Source organism: Danio rerio, chromosome 1 (genome assembly GCF_049306965.1).
Source record: "Danio rerio strain Tuebingen ecotype United States chromosome 1, GRCz12tu, whole genome shotgun sequence".
Classification (NCBI taxonomy): Eukaryota; Metazoa; Chordata; class Actinopteri; order Cypriniformes; family Danionidae; genus Danio; species Danio rerio.
In genome coordinates this window covers 22,707,233-22,728,483 of record NC_133176.1, presented here as the reverse complement: position 1 = coordinate 22,728,483, position 21,251 = coordinate 22,707,233, and the positions used below count along the sequence as shown (strand labels likewise).

General features: G+C 35.9%; 1 protein-coding gene across 16 annotated transcripts in view; it reads left to right on the top strand.

Annotated features, from left to right (window-relative positions):
- Nucleotides 1–21,251, top strand: part of rapgef2a (Rap guanine nucleotide exchange factor 2a) — a 66,281-nt gene that overhangs the window by 38,353 nt on the left and 6,677 nt on the right. For 3 of the 16 annotated variants that reach the window (XM_068219138.2, XM_005170930.6, XM_009291107.3), the window contains 20 exons: nt 2,822–2,944; nt 4,835–5,012; nt 5,131–5,267; nt 5,377–5,535; nt 5,744–5,896; nt 6,417–6,581; nt 6,672–6,779; nt 6,908–7,111; nt 7,217–7,325; nt 7,405–7,648; nt 8,620–8,780; nt 10,212–10,226; nt 12,089–12,329; nt 12,412–12,795; nt 14,366–14,577; nt 14,674–14,797; nt 16,141–16,164; nt 17,585–17,802; nt 19,549–19,674; nt 20,157–20,258. In XM_068219138.2, coding sequence (XP_068075239.2) covers nt 2,822–2,944; nt 4,835–5,012; nt 5,131–5,267; nt 5,377–5,535; nt 5,744–5,896; nt 6,417–6,581; nt 6,672–6,779; nt 6,908–7,111; nt 7,217–7,325; nt 7,405–7,648; nt 8,620–8,780; nt 10,212–10,226; nt 12,089–12,329; nt 12,412–12,795; nt 14,366–14,577; nt 14,674–14,797; nt 16,141–16,164; nt 17,585–17,802; nt 19,549–19,674; nt 20,157–20,258 — 3,187 coding nt within the window. Of the gene's footprint in view, nt 1–465; nt 808–2,803; nt 2,945–4,834; nt 5,013–5,130; nt 5,268–5,376; nt 5,536–5,743; nt 5,897–6,416; nt 6,582–6,671; nt 6,780–6,907; nt 7,112–7,216; nt 7,326–7,404; nt 7,649–8,619; nt 8,781–10,211; nt 10,227–12,088; nt 12,330–12,411; nt 12,796–14,365; nt 14,578–14,673; nt 14,798–16,140; nt 16,165–17,584; nt 17,803–19,548; nt 19,675–20,156; nt 20,259–21,251 lie in introns of those variants that run through there. The other 13 variants (XR_012406056.1, XM_073950842.1, XM_073950799.1 and 10 more) reach the window with 9 other exon arrangements.

Sequence of the window (21,251 nt, the reverse complement as noted above, 5' to 3'; positions counted from 1 at the left end):
CTTAAGATCTTTCAAACAATTGAGCAAATTCTAGACAGAGTCTCTGTTATTAGTTTTGATGCGTTAAAGATTAGAATATCATCCACATAACAATGAAAAGAGAAAAAAATAGATCACTAAGTTATGGAACTAAGCCAAAGTCTTAGTAACATTCTTAATAATGTAATCTGGTAAAAGCTTCCCTATCTTCTTTTCCATCACTCTCTGTTTTCCCCTTGTGGCACTTTTCTCCTGCTGCATTAGTTTTTTATTATCCTCTCACTTGGGATGGGCCTGATTATGATTGACAGCAGAGGGGCGGGCTCCTTTTAGATATATGTGACAACCTGATTGTTCATTGAGCTGTCAGTCACCACTAGGCTAACCCTGGTGACTGGTTTAGTAGGGCAGTGGGTGTCAACCATCCCCCCACCCTCCTTCGCTTAAACAATACCAGCCTCTTGATAATCCCATGATCTGGCGTTGGTGTGCGTGTGTGTATGTGTGCGTGAATGGGATGCAGGGGCAGGGTCAGATGAAAAGTGTGTCTACAGAAGCATCCCGCTCTGCCAGAGAGCTGTCTGTTACTGTGGTGATGGGCAGATTTCAGTCGAGAGTGATGCTTTCTCTCTTAGAGTGTATTGTGGAGAGAGATATTTGAATTTCAGGTTGATGTAGTTGAGATAGTTACTTTTACAAAAAGAGGATGATTCTGTTTTAGAGGTTAGTTTAAATGCACACAGGATGGTTGGGCATTCAGTATTGCAGGCTATGAGACAGCTAGTTCTGTCTCATGGCTATGGAGTCAGGGGACAGGAGAGCAGGACTGTGAGTATTACACACACACACAGACACAAAACAGTGTGCACATAAGTTACATTCATGCATGCATGTTTTTGGTGAAATATTAGGAATCAGCTGAATTTGATGAACACATTTTTGTAGAAATCGTTATTTTGAATGAGCAAGTTCCTAAATATACTCTGAACGGAATATTTTTTTAGTTTTAAACTGAGTTTCAGGAGTTGGTCTGTTGTAGTGTTGGACTTGTTGGTCATTTTAAATCAATTCCACTGTTTTATTTGTGTTATAAATTCTTTCTAAACAGTTAATCTGTGTAATTTGATTGCTGATTTTATTATGTTGTGCAGTTTATATGTTATGTAGTCGATTTAGTTTTATTTTTTATTATTTTTATTTGTTCTATTAATCTGCATTTTTTGGTTTCTTATTTCATTTTTTAAAATTCATTACATTTTACTTTAAATATATTTCCTGCCGTTTTAGAGTTGGTTACTATTGATGTTTTTTTTTTTGTGTGTGTGATTATATAGATCGTCTTTGCAATGATTTCACCATCCCGCTATTGAGTTTTTGAGTCGCGTGCAAGTATTCTGCATGTGATTTTGTTGTAGGGTTACTGTATGTAGGCCATCTGATCTAGGGCATAAGTACATGAACCCATCAATTTGTAATGTAGTAAGCCTCAGGGTATGTTATACAGTAGGATGTTGGGGTGGGTGTGGGTGTGCTAGCAGGTATAATCGTTATTTTGGTTCATTAACTGATTAAAGCCATGCATTAGTGATTAAAGGCATCACATCACAGATGCTCTAGATTTACATTTCGTTGGAATTTTGTGTGTGTGTGTGCTGTGTGGGCTTGGATGTTACACACAGCACCAAAATATACAGTTGAAGTCAGAATTATTAGCTCCCCTGTGTATTTTCCCCCCAATTTCTGTTTAACAGAGATTTTTTCCAGCTCATTTCTAAACATAGATATTAACTAATTCCTAATAACGGATTTATTTTATCTTAACCCTGATGACAGTATATAATATTTGACATAATATTTACTAGTATTCAGCCTAAAAGGCACTGGTTTGCTATGGTTTGTTCTGTAGACATAAAAAAAAATATATATATATATATATATATATATATATATATATATATTGCTTAGGTGGGCTAATCATATTGACCTTAAAATGTTTTTTAAAAATTCAAACTTCTTTTATTCTAGCCAAAATAAAACAAATAAGACTTTCTCCAGAAGAAAAATTATTATAGGAATTACTGTGAAAATTTCCTTCTGTTAAACATAATTTAGGAAATATTTGAAAAAGAAAAAAAAAATCACAGGAGGGCTAATAATTTTGGCAACCAATAAAAGTTTAACACCATTAAAAGACATGTTAATTATTAGAAGTGATACAAGTATTTTTTCTCTAAAATATTTCAAATTAAAATTGGATGGCAGTGCAGTTATCAAACTGCTGATGTAAACATGGAGAGAATGTGCCAGAGTTCTAGGAATAATACTGTTTGTTTTTGTTTATTTTTATCAACAAATCCTAGTAGATGGATTATTAGAATCTTCTATTATTAAATTGCACCATTAAGCTGAACTCGTGTGCGTGTGGGAGCACATCATTCATTTCACTAAAGTGTAATTGTGCTGACACTCACACGGAGGTTTAAAATTAATCCTTAGATTCCTGATCAACTTGCATGTGGGGAAAATGACTATTTGCACTTTTCCATCACTCTCTGTTTTCCCCTTGTGGCACTTTTCTCCTGCTGCATGCTCACAAGGTTATTTAGGGAACATTTAATGTGTTTTATGGTAGTTTAAATGATGCTTCTCTCATACATGCAGTTTTAAACCTTAGTGTCATGCTGCAGGAACTTAAGCTGAAAGGTTTTTAAAATGCTGATGGTTTCTAAAGATTTTTTTCCCATAAAATGTATAAATTAATTTGAAATATTATTGAAATGATTCTTGTCTATATGCATTTTTCTGCTTGTTTTTTTTCTAATAGTATTCATTATTCCTACAGCTCCCAACCGACTTCTCAAAGCTTCACCCCTCCGACAGTTGCCACTCTCATATGACTTCCAGCCAATCACGTTCCAGCATCGCCAGTGATTCAGGAAGCAGCAGCCTATCGGATATTTACCAGGTGACAAGAGACTCTATCCCGCTAGAAAGCAATCTTCTTACTCGGCAACAGAAGCACATCCTCACAGAGATTTATTGTGAACATCTGGGACAAACGCACACACACAAACACACACTCGCGCACATTAAAATCCTGTCCAGTAGAGGACTCCCCCGACCTCCCCCCGCCCTCCTCTGTGGTCCATCTGTCACCTCTCCATAACCTATTCATGTGGTCCTCAAGCACATACACCTTTTGATCCGCAGATCAGCCATACACATGAGCACACATGCTGCATATCCACAGCGTGCACAAACACAATCCGCTCAAAATGCCATCACACACCACAAACACACACACTTTTGCCAGTACGCATGTGCACAAGCAAATCACATCCATATAAACAACAAAATCGTAAGTCCAAGGCACATTAGCAGGGCTGTTATTACCTTTAATACTATCAATATTATCTTATGAATCCTTTATCTAAAGAACCCTGACACATGAACTACCACTGAAGCACTTTTTGTTTGATACACACTGGATACACACATTCATGTAAAATTTGATAATGCACCCCACAATGGGCAGAAAGGGATTAAACTAATCAAATGTCAAGCGTTGAATGTATAGTATGTGATCATTAGCTACGTTTACATCCACCTTTTCTGGGTATTTTGAATATGCGCATAAAAACCGGTTGATAGAAACATCGAGATGTGTGACAATTTTGAAAATGCGCATAAAATTTGTAGGATAAACTTTTTATTCAATAACATAAGATGCACATAAACTACGATGGAAACTAGGGATGCTCTGATCAATCTGCTGGAGATCGGTATCGGCCGATAATCACATTTTATGACTCAAACGGTACTCGCTAATCTGGCTGATCACATGAACCGATCGCAAGTGTTTGTTTACGGGTTTACAAACAGTGGAAGGTCCTTTTTAACTTCTTTTGCATCAAATATGCGCTCCAAACTTTTTCTTGATTGAGACATGATGAATCCTTTTTGTTCGTCATTTGCAGTGTCTCCAAATTGTTTTGTTAGTCATGTTTCTTAATTTTTTTATGTAGTAACAATTTTTTTTGTAAAGCTGCTTTAGACCATGACATGTCCACACTAAATGGTTATAAGAGACGTGTTTGAGGGATTATATGCAACATCCTTCTTTTGTTGTCTTAGGAAAGGAGAGATCTTCACTTAAGTATCAAACTAGGAGGGAAAATGTCCTGTATGCTATGCAATATTAAAGTTATATATAAAGCTTGAAGCATCAGAATCATTACTTGGTATCGGCCATAACCATGATGAGGGATCACACTCGGTATCTGCTCCAAAAATCCTGGTCAGAGCATTCCTAATGTAAATACTTTTATCAAACAAATTCCAGTATGAGCATGAAAAAGTCCTGTGATTTTTGTCATAAGAGATCATGTGATGATAACAATGTGTGTGAATGGACAAACCAGCAGGCTGACCGAGTTGTAAAACATCTGAAATGTTGTTTTGGTTATTCTGAAACGCCTTAACCATTTCAGTATTAGTGGTATTATTAATTTCTTACAAAACTGTCAAGAGTGTTTGTGCTCTGAGTCTCACATCTTCAAACGCCACAGCACGTTAATTGCAAGTTGGCATTGTGTTCTTAGGCACAAGTAATTTATTAAATGAGGAAAAGATTCACGCAGCTTCTCCTACCGCATTAAATTCTGTTTTTACTTTTGATATTTGGTGCCAGTAAATCAGGAATTGACTCATTGGTTGGAAACGCTGCTTTATTCACATATTTTTATGCAATATTTCAGTTTTGCACATACATTTTATTAGCATCTTTATATGGAAACATAGCTATTGTCAGCTCAAAATTAGCAAACATTTAGAGCTTACATGGTGTCTTTGACAGGCCACTGAGAGCGAGTGTGGAGACATGGATCTAAGTGGGCTTCCTGAAACAGCAGTGGACTCAGACGAGGATGATGATGATGAAGACGTAGGAAGGGGAACGGACCATCTTATGAGTCGGGATATTGTGAGAGACTGCCTTGAAAAAGACCCTATGGACCGTACAGATGATGACATTGGTACTTTTAGCTTGAGTCCTTCAATGATTTGAAATTCAATATGATGATGCACTTTCATTTTCACTTTCTGGGTGTTATCTGTTTCTCTTTCAATTTCTTACTCCATTTCTGTTTACAGAGCAATTGCTGGAGTTTGTTCAGCAGCTTCCAGCATTTGCCAGTCTGAGTGTTTCGGTGCGAAGGGAACTCTGTGCTGTTATGGTGTTTGCGGTTGTGGAACGTGCTGGAACTATAGTCCTAAACCATGGTGAAGAGGTAAGGCTGGACTCATTGTTGAATTTCTGCTACTAATTTGTGTTTTGAGGATAACAGGCATTATAATTGTGTGTGTGTGTGTGTGTGTGTGTGTGTGTGTGTGTTTCAGCTGGACTCATGGTCAGTCATTCTGAATGGAGCAGTAGAGGTGATATACCTGGACGGCCGCAGTGAGAGTGTGTGTATGGGTGGAAGTTTTGGTGTCTGCCCATCAATGGAGAAACAACTGATGACTGGAGTAATGAGAACCAAAGTTGATGACTGTCAGGTGAGTCTACTGAGGATTTAAATAGTCTCTTCTATTTTAATAAATTACATTTCTTAGGGGATGCTTAGCATTTGTATTTTTGAAATGCAGTTTTATTCAAATTGATCATGCCCTGTTAAATATGAACTTAAAGGCCCATTTAAGTTATTTTTTTTAAATGATGAAAAAAAAAAATCAGCAACTAATATTATTTTTTGTGTGTGTGTAGTTTGTGTGCATTGCCCAGCAGGACTATTGCTGCATTCTGAATCAGGTTGAGCAGAACACACAGCGAGTAGAGGAGGAAGGGGAAATCGTCATGGTCAAAGAACATCGAGAACTCGACAGGACGGGCACACGCAAGGGACACATTGTTGTCAAGGTACTACTGTCTACTTGAATGAGTGCTACACTGATTTATTAATTGTTTAATATTATAGTTAATGTTGTGTAAATGTAATAATTTAGGATATGATATTTAAAGTCTGACTCTGTTTTATGCGAATGGAATTCTGGAATTTGGATTATGCCAAAATGCATCACAACTTTCTTTTTTTTTTTTTTTGATCAAAGTATTAAATGAGCTTTAAATCACCATATTAGACTAATTTCTGAAGAATTGTGTTAAGTTTATTGCACACTGAATCCGAAATTTTCGTCCATAATTTTCACACGTTAAAAAATTAATTCAACCTCAGGTTGTGTGAATCATATTGACACACTGCCTCTGAAACTTTAATCCGTCTTTAAAACATGTTAAAATAGAAGGCAGTTATTAAAGTTCTATTAAAAGTAATAAACTTGCAGGCTTAACATGTTATGTTTGGATACTGTTATACCAGAAAATAAGTCTGTCAATTCAGACAAAATTCTGATATACAATTTTACATGAATCTTTTTAGGGTACTGCTGAGAGGCTGATGCAGCACTTAGTGGAGGACCATTCAATCGTCGACCCCACATATATTGAGGACTTTCTCTTAACCTATCGTACCTTCCTGCCCAGTCCTCTGATTCTGGGACAGAGACTTCTAGACTGGTTTAATGACCCCTGTTTACGGGACAAGGTAGGGTGACCAAATCACTCTCTTTACTGAAGAAATGCACTTTAATCTTCAGTTCGACTGGACTCACAGCTCTTCATTCTCTTTACACAGGTAACCCGGGTTGTGCTCTTATGGGTTAACAATCATTTTAGTGATTTTGAAGGAGACCCTGACATGACCAGTTTTTTGGAGGAGTTTCAAAGCAACCTGGAAAGAGAGGTGTGAAGCGCGTGCAAGCATTTATTCCTAATTTTATAATTTCTCATTCATAAATACAGTTAAAATTTATATTACATTACCACGTAACAGACAAGCATCCTCATCAATGTCCTCTTTTATCTGAGCAGAAAATGACCGGTCAGTTGAGGTTGCTCAACATCGCTTGTGCAGCAAAAGCCAAACCCAGAGTGATAACTGTAACCAGGACAGCTCGAGAGATCCCCCTCCCCTTTACCCTTATTGGAGGAGCTGAACGGGGGACACGCCTCTTCATCAGCAGTGTGGAGGTTGGCAGCAAAGCAGAGGAGGCAGGGCTTAAGCGTGGAGACCAGGTAACACCTTTTAGTCGTCAGTGTAATGCAGCAATAAAACACTGAGGCACATCCTTTAACACTTTTTTTACTCTCATTATCTCACCCTTCGATCCCCATGAACAGATATTGGAGGTGAACGGACAGACGTTTGAGAATGTGCAGTTGTCGAAAGCGACTGAAATTCTCAGGAACAACATACAGCTCTCTATGAGTGTCAAAACCAACCTACTTGGTGAGATTTCCACCTTCTGGCACAAAAACTGCTGATTTCTATAGATTTCTTATTGCGTACTCTCTTTCTCTCTTCACAGTCTTCAAGGAGTTGGTGGCAAGGGTGGCCGAGGAAAGGAAAAACGGCGTTCCTCATCTTCCAAAGATTGGTGACGGAAAGAAAAACTGTCGATATTCTATACCTGAACTTGGGGCTGGTTCTGATGTTATAGGTCAAGAAAAAATCAGCAAGAAGGCAAAAGCACATACAGTGGGTGGCCGAAACAAACTGATGAAGATTCTAGACAAGACACGCATGAGCATCCTACCTCAGAAACCTTACAGGTAAAGAGATGCACAAACTCATCTTCTCATATTGTTGCTGACTGTACAGTAGAAAAATGGCTATAAACTAAGCAACTTTCACACCAGATACAATAAGCGCTGCGCTATGAAATCCATATATTTAAATAGCTAATGCCATGCAAGGTGGATTTGTTGCTGTGCTGATAAAAGTTCAAGAGCAGCTGTGCAATGCATGAGCTAGCTTGGCAACACTTTTGTCTAAGTTCATAATAGCTCAATTTTATACGCTTTGTGGATATTCTGCATGTACTTGCGCTAATCTATAGATGAATTGCACATACTCACTGGGAAAGCAAAGTACACTTAAATAACATGCCAACAGGACATTTCTATGTCTTGTACTTGTTCCTGGCAACACTGGTTTGACACCTCTCCTTCATTGTTATCGAAATTCTACTGTCAATAAAATGTCATTATTTTATTGAATTGTTTTTTTAATCAATATAATTTGAGGTAGAGTTCAATTTAAAAAGTCTTACATAATAACTTCATTATTTATTAAAAGTAATAATTGTTACTAAACAAACAGTGCTGTTTTTTGGCCAATTCCATCTAGAATTTTCTGTTTTGGACCAGAATTTTCATTTTCAACAAGAAGAGACCAACATATGAATCTTGTCATGATGGAATGGGGATTTAAGCATTGAACACCATATTAAATTAAAAATACTCTGTCACAACAATGGCACCTGATTTAAAGAGAAACTCCTATATAGCATAATCACATGAATGTTTAATATATTTTTGTTTTCAGCTGAACAATTGGTTTGTTGTTAAACAACAGTAAAAATCATTGAGCACATTGTAATTCTATCCATCGTGACTACATTTTCATAAGATGAAATGTGACACTACCCTGACTAAGGTCTATGGTTTACGTGGTGAATTCTGATAGATTAATGTTTATTTTCCATTGAGTCATGCTGAGTCATTGTGCATTTGTTGTGTAGTGACCTCGGGTTGGGGCAGACTCAGGATGACAGCATTGTGGGATTACGGCAGAACAAACAGACTCCACCCACTATGCCAGTGAGCGGAACTCTCTCATCCAGTAACCCTGACCTGGCACAAGGCCAGCAACGCATCATCGACTACAGTACACAGCCACCAGGTAAAAGCATATAACATTTGTTTAATGGATACTTGGAAAATTTAGATATTTTTGTAATTAAACTTCATTTATATGGTGTTGAAAATGATGCAGGCCAGCAGTGCATTTTTAGATGTAGCTTGCTATAATTCAAGATATTAAGTCATGAACACTGTTGGACTTTTTTATTTTTATATCATGTAATTCAAGCATATGTACTGTGTCAAACATAGCTTACAAAGCTTCAAACTTGTAAGCAAATATTTGTGTTTGCTGTATTGTAACATGCAGTATAATTCAGTGCTTCCCACACATAGACTTTACTTGGGCAGGCCGCCTAGGTATATTAACGGCCGCCCAAGTATATTTAGTGACGCTTTTCTTGTTTACTAACATCCTTTTACACTTTTTTGTATCCACCTAATATAACCAAACATCCACTATCAATTAAGTAGTTGAAAGTCTTCTCTCATTTACCAGTTGCGTTCTGTGAGATCTGTCACCACTCCCACAGACTGCAGAGACACACAGACACAAATTTTTTTGTATGTGTTTCTAAATCTCCTAAAATGTCAAGGATACAACTTTTGCTTTCACTTTCTAAAGCTTGTATGCATTTTTGTATCACCTTTTTATTCAAGCCTACTTTCACTTGACTTCGCAGTCGCAAGAGAAACGTTAAATGATGCATTTTTTAAATCAAAACGACTCAGAAAGACTTCACTATATACTCGATGACGAAGAAATGACTGGTCTAAACTGGCTGCAAAATATATGCACATCATTTGTAGTTAATCAACACATTAGCCTTATTTAAATAATTTACAAAGATTAATCTTGTAGTTATGACAATTTTTAGAGATGTTGTGTTTTTATTCCTTTTTCTGTCATTTCTTATTTTCTGATTATTTTATTAATTTGATGTTAATATATTACATAGGCTATTTTATATACACATCTAAAATGATTTGGCATTCAAGTTTGCTTTAAACTTGAAAGAAAGAGAGAAGCAGATTTTACCTGTCAGTGGGTGCACATGGCTCCTTAATAGTATACAAATAAGAGAAATAGATGTGTTTTTTTGTTTTTCTTTTTGTTTTTTCAAATCTTTTTTTTTTTTACTCTTTGAAAAAAAAAACACTTTATAGCTGTCAGAAATACAATTAATGTTAAAAATGAAGTGATATTGTGTTTGTCGCATATAGTAACTATTTACGTGATTTGGGTAAATGGTGTGTTTCAATCCGGCTTAACACCGCAAGTATTTTTCAAACCTGTGGGAAGCACTGTAAATGCTACTCATAATTTACTACTACCTCTGTTTACTGTATTTACTGTGGATTCATCTACACATAGACATTCTGCTCCACTGCTGCTTTACATATTCCTGCTTTCCTTCTTTTATATCTGTGCAATATACTAATGATCCCGCCACCCTCTCCTTGCTCACAGCACCTGGATTCACTCGTGAGTATTTGTGCACTGCGGATCTGGTCTCCTTTTTAGACACCTGTCATATAGTTCCTCTTTTTCCTATAGATAGCTGTTCGTCTTCATAGAAACCTGTCTAATGTAGCGGCCTGTCTGTCTTTCTCAATCACAATCTGTTGTAGTTTTCTTTGGCTGACTGTCTTTCCTACTCTTCGGTCTGCTGATCTTTTCAGCCCTGTGTAGTAATCAGTGGTTTACTGATCTGATTTGTTTTTGGAACTTGAGTCAGTGGCAATGTTTTCACACTAATGGCATCACCATGGATGATTTGTTATTTGTGGATAAAAACAGACTTATGGGAAGTTCTCATTTTCTTGAAAGTAAAAAAAAGGGGTGTAGCTGCACTGTTGCCGTGTGTTTTTGTCAATATACTATGTTATGCCAGTTGTCTGGCAAGTCTGAGTCACGCTCTGGAAATAAAAATAACTAAAAATGCCCTAAAGGCTGTGAAATTATTTCCGCACTTTATTACATTGTCTCTGTTTTATTTCAGTGGCCTGTCGGCGTAGACTCCATACACATTGTGCCATGTGAAAACGTTGCCACTAGGCTTATAGGGCCAGTAGTTAAATGATTGTTCTTCAAACTATAGCTGAGAGACCACTGTAACCATTTTGTATGTGTTTCTGTAGATCCTGTTGAAGCTTCTCATTGGTTAACATCGTTGCTTAACAGCATTTTAAATAATGTAAAGCTTATTTTAGTTTATCAGTAATAATAAAATTCAATGCTGTAGTATTCACATGTACGCATAATTAAAATTTTGCCAAAGCTAATAGTTCACCCAACAAATATACACTTAAAGTTTGTTTGCACACAATTATATGTAAGAAGAATGTTGTTCTTCAACAAGTAGTGGACGGTCCCTATTGACTTCCATAGCAAGACAAAAATACACTTGCGACCGCCAAAGCTTTGATTACCCAACATTCTAAAGCAGACGAATGATTGAAAGCATTTCCATTTTTGCATCACATCATTAAAACTTCCATGTCAAGTTTGCAAATTGCTTCTATGATATCTACAGGCTTGCCTTCATGGTTTAAACTTTATTGGTGTCAATTAATTTTGGATCAATAAAGTATCTAGCTGACTAGCTAGCTAAAAAACGTTAAAAACTAAAACATTATAGACTTTCTTTTTTGACAACCGATTCATTATTATTTACTCAATGACATCCGTTAAGATTTAGTTTTATACCATTTCATATAATTATAAAAGCATTAAAATAACAATGTGACCAACAGCAATAATAATAAAAAAGTTTTAAGTAAACCAACCCCATCCACCCCCATTTTTAGGTGTAAGTAGTGTACCAACAATTTCACAGATTGATTATTGGGTGATCTGACTATGAAGAGAATTTCATAATATTTGTATACATAAAAAATCAATTAAAGTACATTTTGTGGTCAGTGCTAAGGGGGACTACCAAAAGCAGATTTTACTTTGATTCAAGTATTGAGTTGTTACTGAAGAAGCTGTCCTTTTAATAGCTTTACTTTCCAATAAATCTCTGCCTGTTTTGTCTCGTTTAAAAAACAAATCTTTCTACTTTTCTCTTCAAGGCGTTGCACTTTTCAACATGTTTTCTCTAGACACTTCTGCCTGTTCTGGATCTCCAGTTGAATCCTTTTGGCTTTGTTATCAGGGTCTCCGTCATCTCATCATTTGCATCTATCTCTTCGACATCTCCTTCGTTTACTCATCCTATATAGTTCTAGAAGTTGCATGCTATCTTTGCTATGCAGGAATGTTTTGATCCTAGTGCTGGTTGAGGTTTTGAAGTTTCTTGTTTACCTTTGTTTATGGTTTGCTTACACTTTCTTTATTTACAGAGTTGCAAGACCAGGTGCTGCGCATTTTCAAGGCAGATCAGCAAAGCCGTTACTTACTGGCCAATAGAGACACCACAGCCAGAGAAGCTGCCAATCTAGCCATAAAAGAGTTTGGCTTGTCTGCGAGTCCCGAAGCTTTTTCGCTCTGTGAAGTTTCAGTCACACAGGAAGGAGTTATCAAGCAGAGACGACTGCCTGATCAACTGTCCAAACTGGCTGACAGGATCCAACTGAGTGCCAGGTTTGGTCTTAAGCTGAATTTAAGAAGTCAAATAGACAATTTAGACAATTTCTTTTAATTTTGTCTGCTACTTTTTCTTAAGGTACTATCTAAAGAGCAATATGGAAACCGAGACGCTGTGTTCGGATGTGGAAGCACTGGAGATGCAGAGAGAATCTGTGGTGCCCCTGTTGTCTTTGAGCTCAATGGAGATAGCCAATCAGCTTTCAGCACGCAACTATCTGCTCTTCTCCTGCATCGAACCGACAGATTACATCAATGACCTCTTTAAGCTTCACCCACAAGAGCCTCCCACAAACCTGCGCAACTTTGAGGGTCTGGTGAACCAGGAGACTTTCTGGGTCGCCACAGAGATTGTTCAGGAAACCAACCTGGCCAAAAGAGTGAAGATCATCAAGCACTTTATTAAGATTGCTCTTCACTGCCGCGACTGCAAGAACTTCAACTCTATGTTCGCCATTATCAGGTAGACTTTGTCTGTACATATACACTGTATACTAGAGATGTCCCGATCAGGTTTTTTTTTTTGCCTCCGAGTCATTTGATTTTGAGTATCTGCCAATACCGTAACCTGATCTTATACTTCTATATTACATAAAAAAAGAATAAAGAAGAGTGAAGAAACAGATCTGTCATGTTCCTCATGTTTTATTTAATTCACCTTATTTTAATATTCAACAACTCTGCTAACAAACAGAGCACTTGTGTGAGGTAGCTAGAATAATTAAGTAATAAATAACATAAATTCTTCACTTTTTGACCTTAGTGCAACAGTAAATATAAAGAAATCTAATATAAAAACAAATAGCACCTCAACTTAAAATATCCGGGAGGCAATCCCAACTTTGCATATCTCACAGTTTGTTATTGCAATGTTGTCGTCATCAACTTTAGACCACAGACATATTGGCACTTTCCGCTTAAAGCTGCTTCCATGTTCTACTTTGCCAGCATTTAACCAATAGCTTGCTGTCATGCCACATGCTTTGCTGAGCATAACTATAGATAAGTTATAAAAATGAGAACACATATATTTTTGAGTCCTGATCGGGAGGTAACGTCCAATTTCAATTAAACCTGAAACCGTGTGATCGGGCCTGATTTCCGATCTCATGATTAGATCTAGACATCCCTACTGTAAACACTAATTTATGCATCTACAAGTGTTGTCAAGATAACTCTGTGTTTTATATCCAGGGCTGTAATTTTCAGAACTTTAATTCAAATAATGATAAATGAAAATTTTTTTACTTTTATTAATAATAATTTTATTATTTTACAGTATTATGTTGTATAATGATAAATATTATGTTCTTTACAGAATTATTGTTTATTACTTTTTTTTACATGCACTATTATTTATTTATTATTTACTTTCGGATAGGATGATAAACTGAGGTCACTGTGGTCATTAAAAATGACACTAGTGGTAGTGTGGAGAGACCCCCCTCATGATTGTGAAGCGCTTGGATGTATGGCCATACATGATAAATGCGCTATGTAAATACACATTACAATACATTTAATATTATAATTTTATTATTTTTTTGTAAGTTTTAGTAGTTTTATTAAGAAAAATAAATTGATCACTATATTTTAATTTACATACATTTTCTTTAACGTTTTAACAGAAATCAGAAGGGAAATAAGCATAGCTAAAACCTAAATCAGTTATGTCTGCAATATTTTTTTTTCACATTTATAAATTTAGCATTTACTTTTATAAAAAGAGAGTAGCAATGTATAGATCAAGTATAAGATTAGCTGTTTTTATAATAATTAAAATAATAATAATATTAATTATATTATAATAAAAAAATTAATTACATATATATTTATATTAATATATATTTAAATATAATATAAAATGTATTATTTGTTTGTAAAAGTATAATATAGGACAAAATTTCTGTACAAATTGCACTTATGTACAAACACATCAAATGTGTTCTTTGCAAGAATTGGTCGACGTGCTAGTTCTAGAACTAGCCTGTTTCCTATCCATGTACTGAAGTGTATCTTTACATGTTTTGCAGTGGGTTCAATCTGGCTCCTGTCTCTCGGTTGCGATCTACATGGGAACGGTTGCCTGGAAAATACGAGAAGCTTTTGGCTGAATTACAGGATGTTTTTGACCCTTCTCGCAACATGGCCAAATATCGCAACCTTTTGAACAAACACAACCTTCAGCCGCCGGTGATCCCTCTGTTCCCCGTCATCAAGAAAGACCTCACCTTCCTTCATGAGGGTAACCTTCAACTTTCTCTTTTCATTTAGGAACTAAAATCCCAAAATTTTTATATGGTTTGGATAGAAAATGACTGTCAAACACATCTTCTTAAAGGCAACAACTCAGAGGTGGACGGTCTGGTGAATTTTGAGAAGTTGAGGATGATCGCACGAGAGATCAGACACGTGGTTCGAATGGCTTCCATCACCATGGACCCTGCATTGCTTTTTAAGACTAGGTAAAGAGACTAATCTACTAAAAAGAAGTATTTCATACATACTGCATAAAACCCAGACATTTTGAGTCAAATCAAACACATCTTTCTGCAACCCACTGAGACTTATTTATTCATATATATTTTTAATGAATCCTCTATATGTGGCAGGTTGGTAACTTTCTCAGATGAAAGTCCAACTAAATGTCAATGTTGAATAGAGCATCAATGGTTTAATTCAACTCAAAATATACATTACATTACACCTAGCCCAGAGTGTTTCAGGCTGACACTTTTTAAGGAAACGGGGAAAACCAAAATTCAGGCAGGTGTCAACAGTGGGTAGACCGTCAGTAGGAATCAGGGAGCTGGCAGGGTGGGTTCAGCTAGACCAGCACAGGACAGAGTTTTCAGTCATTTTGAAGTTCAACATTTGTGTAATGTGAACTAGCTCACTGTAACTAAATGGTGACAACAGACCTAAAACCACGACTCATTCATCACACTCGACCAAACAAAACGCTTATCACCCACACAGAAAAAGGGACTCGGGTGCAGCGATTTGTAGTATTTGTAGCTTCCAGAATAAAAAGGCCTTAATCATAATGCCCCTGTTGCTTCTATGAGTTAGATTTTGCAGGAGTCCCACAGATGGTGTTAAGCACCACTAATCCAAGCTCTGTACAAACAGGAGTATCTTAGCTCCTGCTCCAGCATTCACCAATCAAATCTGATCTTGACTGCACCTGGTTCTGAGAGTGCAGGTCTCAGTTTAGATGAGCAGTCATAACCAGCACTGGAACCCATTTACATCCATGATTTCATCTAAAACTGATTTAAATTAGCGGGTTGTTAAACTAGGTGTGAAAATTAAATGATGAAGCAAAGTTACATATTTATTTGCTGTTATTTAATTTTACATTAAGACTAGACATGTATTAACAATGATACTTCTAGTAATAATAACTGGCAACCCTTCTGTCATACGGTCACAGCCCACAGGTTGACAGCCACTACTATTGACATAAGAAATGCAGCTCCTTTACTCAGATTTTTGTTTGCGACAACATCATTTTTGCTGGTGTTTTTTTAACTTTTTTGCTCATTTTATTAGCTAAGATACCTCACTATGATGTTTTAAAATGCTGTTGATGTTGTTAAATTGCTGTATTTGCAATGTACTAGGTATCATCAAATATCCATTGCTGATAGTTTCTGTGCCATTTGTGTGCTTGGTGTCTTACTGGACTTCTTGTTTTTGGGCCTTTTACTCTATATGGGCTTCACTGTCTAAGTGTCTTTTTGTCTGCTCTTTCCTAATCTCTTCATTTTCTTTGTTTTCGACTCTTTGCGAATCTGTCTTTTAGGAAGAAAAAGTGGAGGAGTCTTGGGTAAGTGGGACTGGTACTGCCTCTCTCGTTCTGTCCTTTCACTGTTAACTGTCATGTTTTGCTGTGTTGCGCACTAAAATACTAACAATCCCATTCGTAGCATGGCATGTTTTGGTTGCACTGTGTTTATAAAATGTTTCATTTCTCTATTAAAAACATCATTTTTTTTCTTATGTGCTTATATTCAATGAAGTAATTCTACTAATTATGTAAAAAAAAGGCATACAGTGTTCTTACACACACACACACACACACACACACACACACACACACACACATATATATATAAATATATATATTTACATACAAGTGGTGTAATGGATCACAAATCTCACGGTTTGGATCAAATTCTGTTTTTTATTTGATGGATCGGACCATTTTTTGGATCAGCCAAAAGTGAGGAGACAAATGTAATTTGCTGTCCATTTCTTACAAAAACAGTAGTACTGCAAGCAACTTTTGATTTTAACAAACAGAACTCAGAACCTGTAATTTTATTCAAAATAAAATGAAAAAAATTAGCTGAATAAAATAAAATATTCAGTACTGTGAAAATTCACTGTTACATTTACGTTGCTGATAACGCAACGTAAATGTATAAATCTAACATTATAATTTGCACAACCCTTAGTTATTTTTTGTCTTATTTTCAATAAATGACAAACTTGACGTTTTATTGCTAGATGGATCATTTTTGAAGAATTATTCAGTGATGGTTTGTCCCCACCTATTGGTTAAATAATGTAATTGCTGCCTATATATAATGTTTTTTTATCATTTATTCGTTGTTTAATTAGGCAATAAATATTTTTTGCTTGTTCAAAGCATGGGTTAATGTTTTGTTCTATTATTATAGTGTTTACTATAAAATCAGAATATCATTTGATTTATTCTTTGACTACTTTTATTACAGCTGTAACGTTAAATGTCATATTAGGTGAAGTTTTATTTTACAAGTTTAATTGACATTTAAATTATTGTTCAAACTTTTTTTTTTACAATTTTCAGCTGTGTCAACAGTTTTATTTTTAAGTTTTTTTGTTTGTTTGTACGTTTTTGGATTTCTACAAAACAAAATTGCTTGTAGTTTAATTAGTATTTATTTACTATTTAATTTGTAACTGCTTAATTTGATTTGAAATTTTTGCTAATTCGCTGGTTTGGAAAATATGCAACTGACTAGTCAATTACTCATGTCTGTCTCTTCTCCCTAGTCATAATGAACACATAATTTAACTGTAGTTTTGTGAAAATTAGTGACCCATCTCAATTCTCCTCTTGTGCATGTTAAGAATGCCATGATAATTCTCCAGCAGCATTCATGGCTTGTTTATCTAGCTGTATTGCTAACTTCATATTTTGTTTTAGTGCGTTGACATGTTGCACTAACGATTACTGTGTGTTGTATTCTGTTGTATAGATCTCTAAGTCAGGTGAGCAGCTCTTCTCTGTCTGACATTGGAACGATGGGTGGAAAGAGAAAGGGCAGGCGGAGCTCTTTCCTCAGTGCTAAGAAACTGTATGAGGTGGAGATGATGAGCAGACGTGTGCGCCAGTATCTGGACACGCACTCAAACGAGTGCAACGAGGACACACTTCATGAGCTCTCCATGACCTGTGAGCCTGCCAACAGCTCCAGTGAGTCACACACGCCTTAAAACAGGGGTCACTAATCTCGTTCCTGGTGGTCCGGTGCCCTGCAGGGTTTAGCTCCAACTTGCCTCAACACACCTGCCTGGGTGTTTCAAGTATACCCAGCAAGACCTTGATTAGCTTGTTCAGGTGTGTTTGATTAGAGTTGGAGATCAAATCTTCAGGGCGCCAAACCTCCAGGAACAAGTTTGGTGACCCCTGCCTTAAAACAATACCCTGATTTTAAAATTGAATGTGATTGATTTAAAATTTAATAAAAGGTTTTATATTATAGACCATTGGTCCATGAACATTTCCTGCTTGTCATCAGACTATTTCATAACTGTAACGAGGAAATTTAGTCATAACTTAACCTTAAAACAGCTGTCATAACAATATTTATAAATATGTGGACTCTTTGGGATTCTTGTAAGCTATGATAATTTAAAATGTAAAACAGGAACTGTGCTATTACCATTGGTATTGTTTACATCCCTTAAAGTACTCTTATAGTGTCACCATGTATTTATTTCTCTTATGTTTTAGTAAGAGATTAAGTTTTTAACTAGGACAGGACAACAGTAAAGTTCCTGGAACAGCTAACCTATTATTTGTTTAGAATTATTGTTTATATTGCAGTGTAGAGCTGTGGGATATAAAAGTTTTACAATGCATTGGACATCTGATGTAAATGATTTTAAATGAACGCATAAATCAAAAGAATTGATTTGTTAAGGGATTAAATAGGTGTAATGAACACATACTGTTTTTATAATAAAAAGGTGGCTTTATTATTTATTAATTCATTTTAACAAATCTATATTAACCTCTACATAACCCAAGTAGTTTTGGTTTTAATATTAAAGGCATTTTGGGCAATAAATACATAAGTATGTCATTTAGTTTAATGTAATATAAAAATTAAACAATTGTTAGGAATAATTTAAGCAAAAATGAAATTGACCTTATAATTCACTCCCTCAAGACAGCCTCTGTGTATATGACTATTTTCTGTCAGACAAACACAGTCAGAGTAGTTTTAAGTGATGTATAAATTATTTTATATTTTTATTAAATGTATCCTGCCTCTTCCATGCTAAAAGTGCATAAATTCATGATCAAACTAACCCATACACCGCCAGGGTGTTATCGCATGTCTTATGAAGGTATACGATGTGTTTTTGTAACACAAATATTCCTCATTTTTTAATGATAAACGTCAGTCGTAGACTTCTGATAATGACTGAATGCACGCTATGCGTGACTGATGTATCTGACTCAAGACATGTTGATGGCAGAAGCTCTGGGATAAGACACGTCTCACAGGAACCATTTACCACATAGTTTACCACAGAAGACCACAACAAACAAGAAGTTGACCTAGTTGGCTTGGAGTTACTGTTACGTTATTTAGTATATTTCTCGTATAATGTCATGTTTATGTGTAAGCCCATCTTGCGAAAATGATTGTGTACGTCTGTCTTTCTCAACATGCATTCAGCAGCCACCAGAAGTCAGTAATTGTAGTTTATAACATTACATTTCTTTTTTTTTTTTATTAAAAATGTATTTATCTTCAAAACACATGCGTTAAACCCTTGGCTGTGTATGAGTTAGTTTATGACTGAATTATGTGCTTTTGGAAGCTTCAAAATAAAAGCCACTATTAATACGATTATACTGCATGGAAGTGTCAGAATTTATTATTATTATTTTTTTATTAGTACAACTGATTCATGTTTGTTATTTCAGCACTGAAGCACGCTGGTGAGAGGAGACGGATTGATGCATCTCCTGCTGGTCAGAGAAGTGCCAGTCCTCAACAAACGAATGGAAATCATGGTCGCAAGAAGTCAATTAGCAAAGAGTTACCATTCGGTAAGATGTTTCTCTGTTATTCATACAAAAATCTTCACACAATCAGAGTTTTCACAGCTTCGCAGCGCCCTCTGCTGGTGATTACATGTAAATAGCATATTTGTCTGTTGGCGATCAGTAGTTTTAGTCTATTTTTGAGTCTATTTATTTGCTTGTGTAACTTTATATTAATACAAAAATTAAATTATTTTCAATAATATTATTGACTAATGTGAAAATGTTTATATGATTTATTTACAATACATTCCTTGTTTTGGTAGATATATTATATGAAAGACTTGCTTTGTTTACTAAATAAGTGGATCTGATTGGATTTGCGTCCAATTATTATATTTTTATATATTACGTTTTAAGTTTTAGTCCCAAAATCATTCTGCATAAATCCACAGATTTGTTTACGAAATTCTCTGCAGAATAGGCAAAACATGTCTGCAGATTCTTTCTGGCCCTAGCAAGAAACTTTTTTGTGTGTGTGTCATTAGAGGGCCGAGACAGACAACGAAAGCTCCCAGAGGACAGCCAATCAAGCACTTCATCTCTCCTCTCCTCTCCACGTAATTCACCTCAGAGCACACCTAGAAAAGGTATGAACTGATGATGTGTAGCAGTTAGTCAATTTTATAGCTCTGTTAATAGTCCTGTTCGGTGTTGAATTTTTCATGTTGGTTGCTAGGTGTGCACAAATACACACAGATAACACAATGCAATTAATCAGTACTTACGATTTCTGTGAATTTGAGATGGTTTAGTTCAATCATGAACTTGCTTAAACTGCATTATAAGTGCATTATATGTAGCCCTGTGATCAAAAGGAAGTTTCACAAACTAATTTCGAGAGGAGCACGTGATATGATTGACTGCAGCTGGCCACTTATCTACACTCATTGGCTAGCTAATCGGATTGATCCAAACTCACTATAAGTAACCTAGCTAAGAACTACTCCTTTATCTTCGTTTTCCAAAGAAACCCAGCATCCACCCCTTCTCCTCCTTTCCTCTTTTGCCGAGGGGAGCTATCGAGAACACCTGACCTCGTACTCCCCTCACATGCTTTATGGACCTGGCGGGAGCCCTGGGCTCAACTATCTCCGAGCTCAGGGTTCTCTCCCGGGACAGCATGCCAAACCTGCTAACTTGCTAACAAGTTGTCAAACAGTATCTAAGTGTGAACTCTTGAAGTGCTTTTAGTGGCGTTGAACAGCTTTGGTTAATAAATGTTTCCTACACAAAAGTCATCAAAATGGGTTTCAGGGTAAAAAAAAGGGGTTTAAAAGCAAAGAAAAGGCAGTACTATAGAGTACAGTGTATATGTATGTATATATATGTATGTATGTATATAAGAATATATATACAAGATAAGAATAAGAATAATAATAACTGTTGTTATTTTTATTACTATTGTAGAGGTTTTATGGTTATGAAGTACTTTTGTTCAGTAATATTTTTAGTAAAGCTTAGTATGTGATATTTGATAAATTTTGTACAGTTGTTTCATTGAGAAGAGTTTGATTCAGTAGTGATACTATTAATAGCACTGTGTTAGATGTGTTTTTTTATTATTAAATATTAATAAAGAA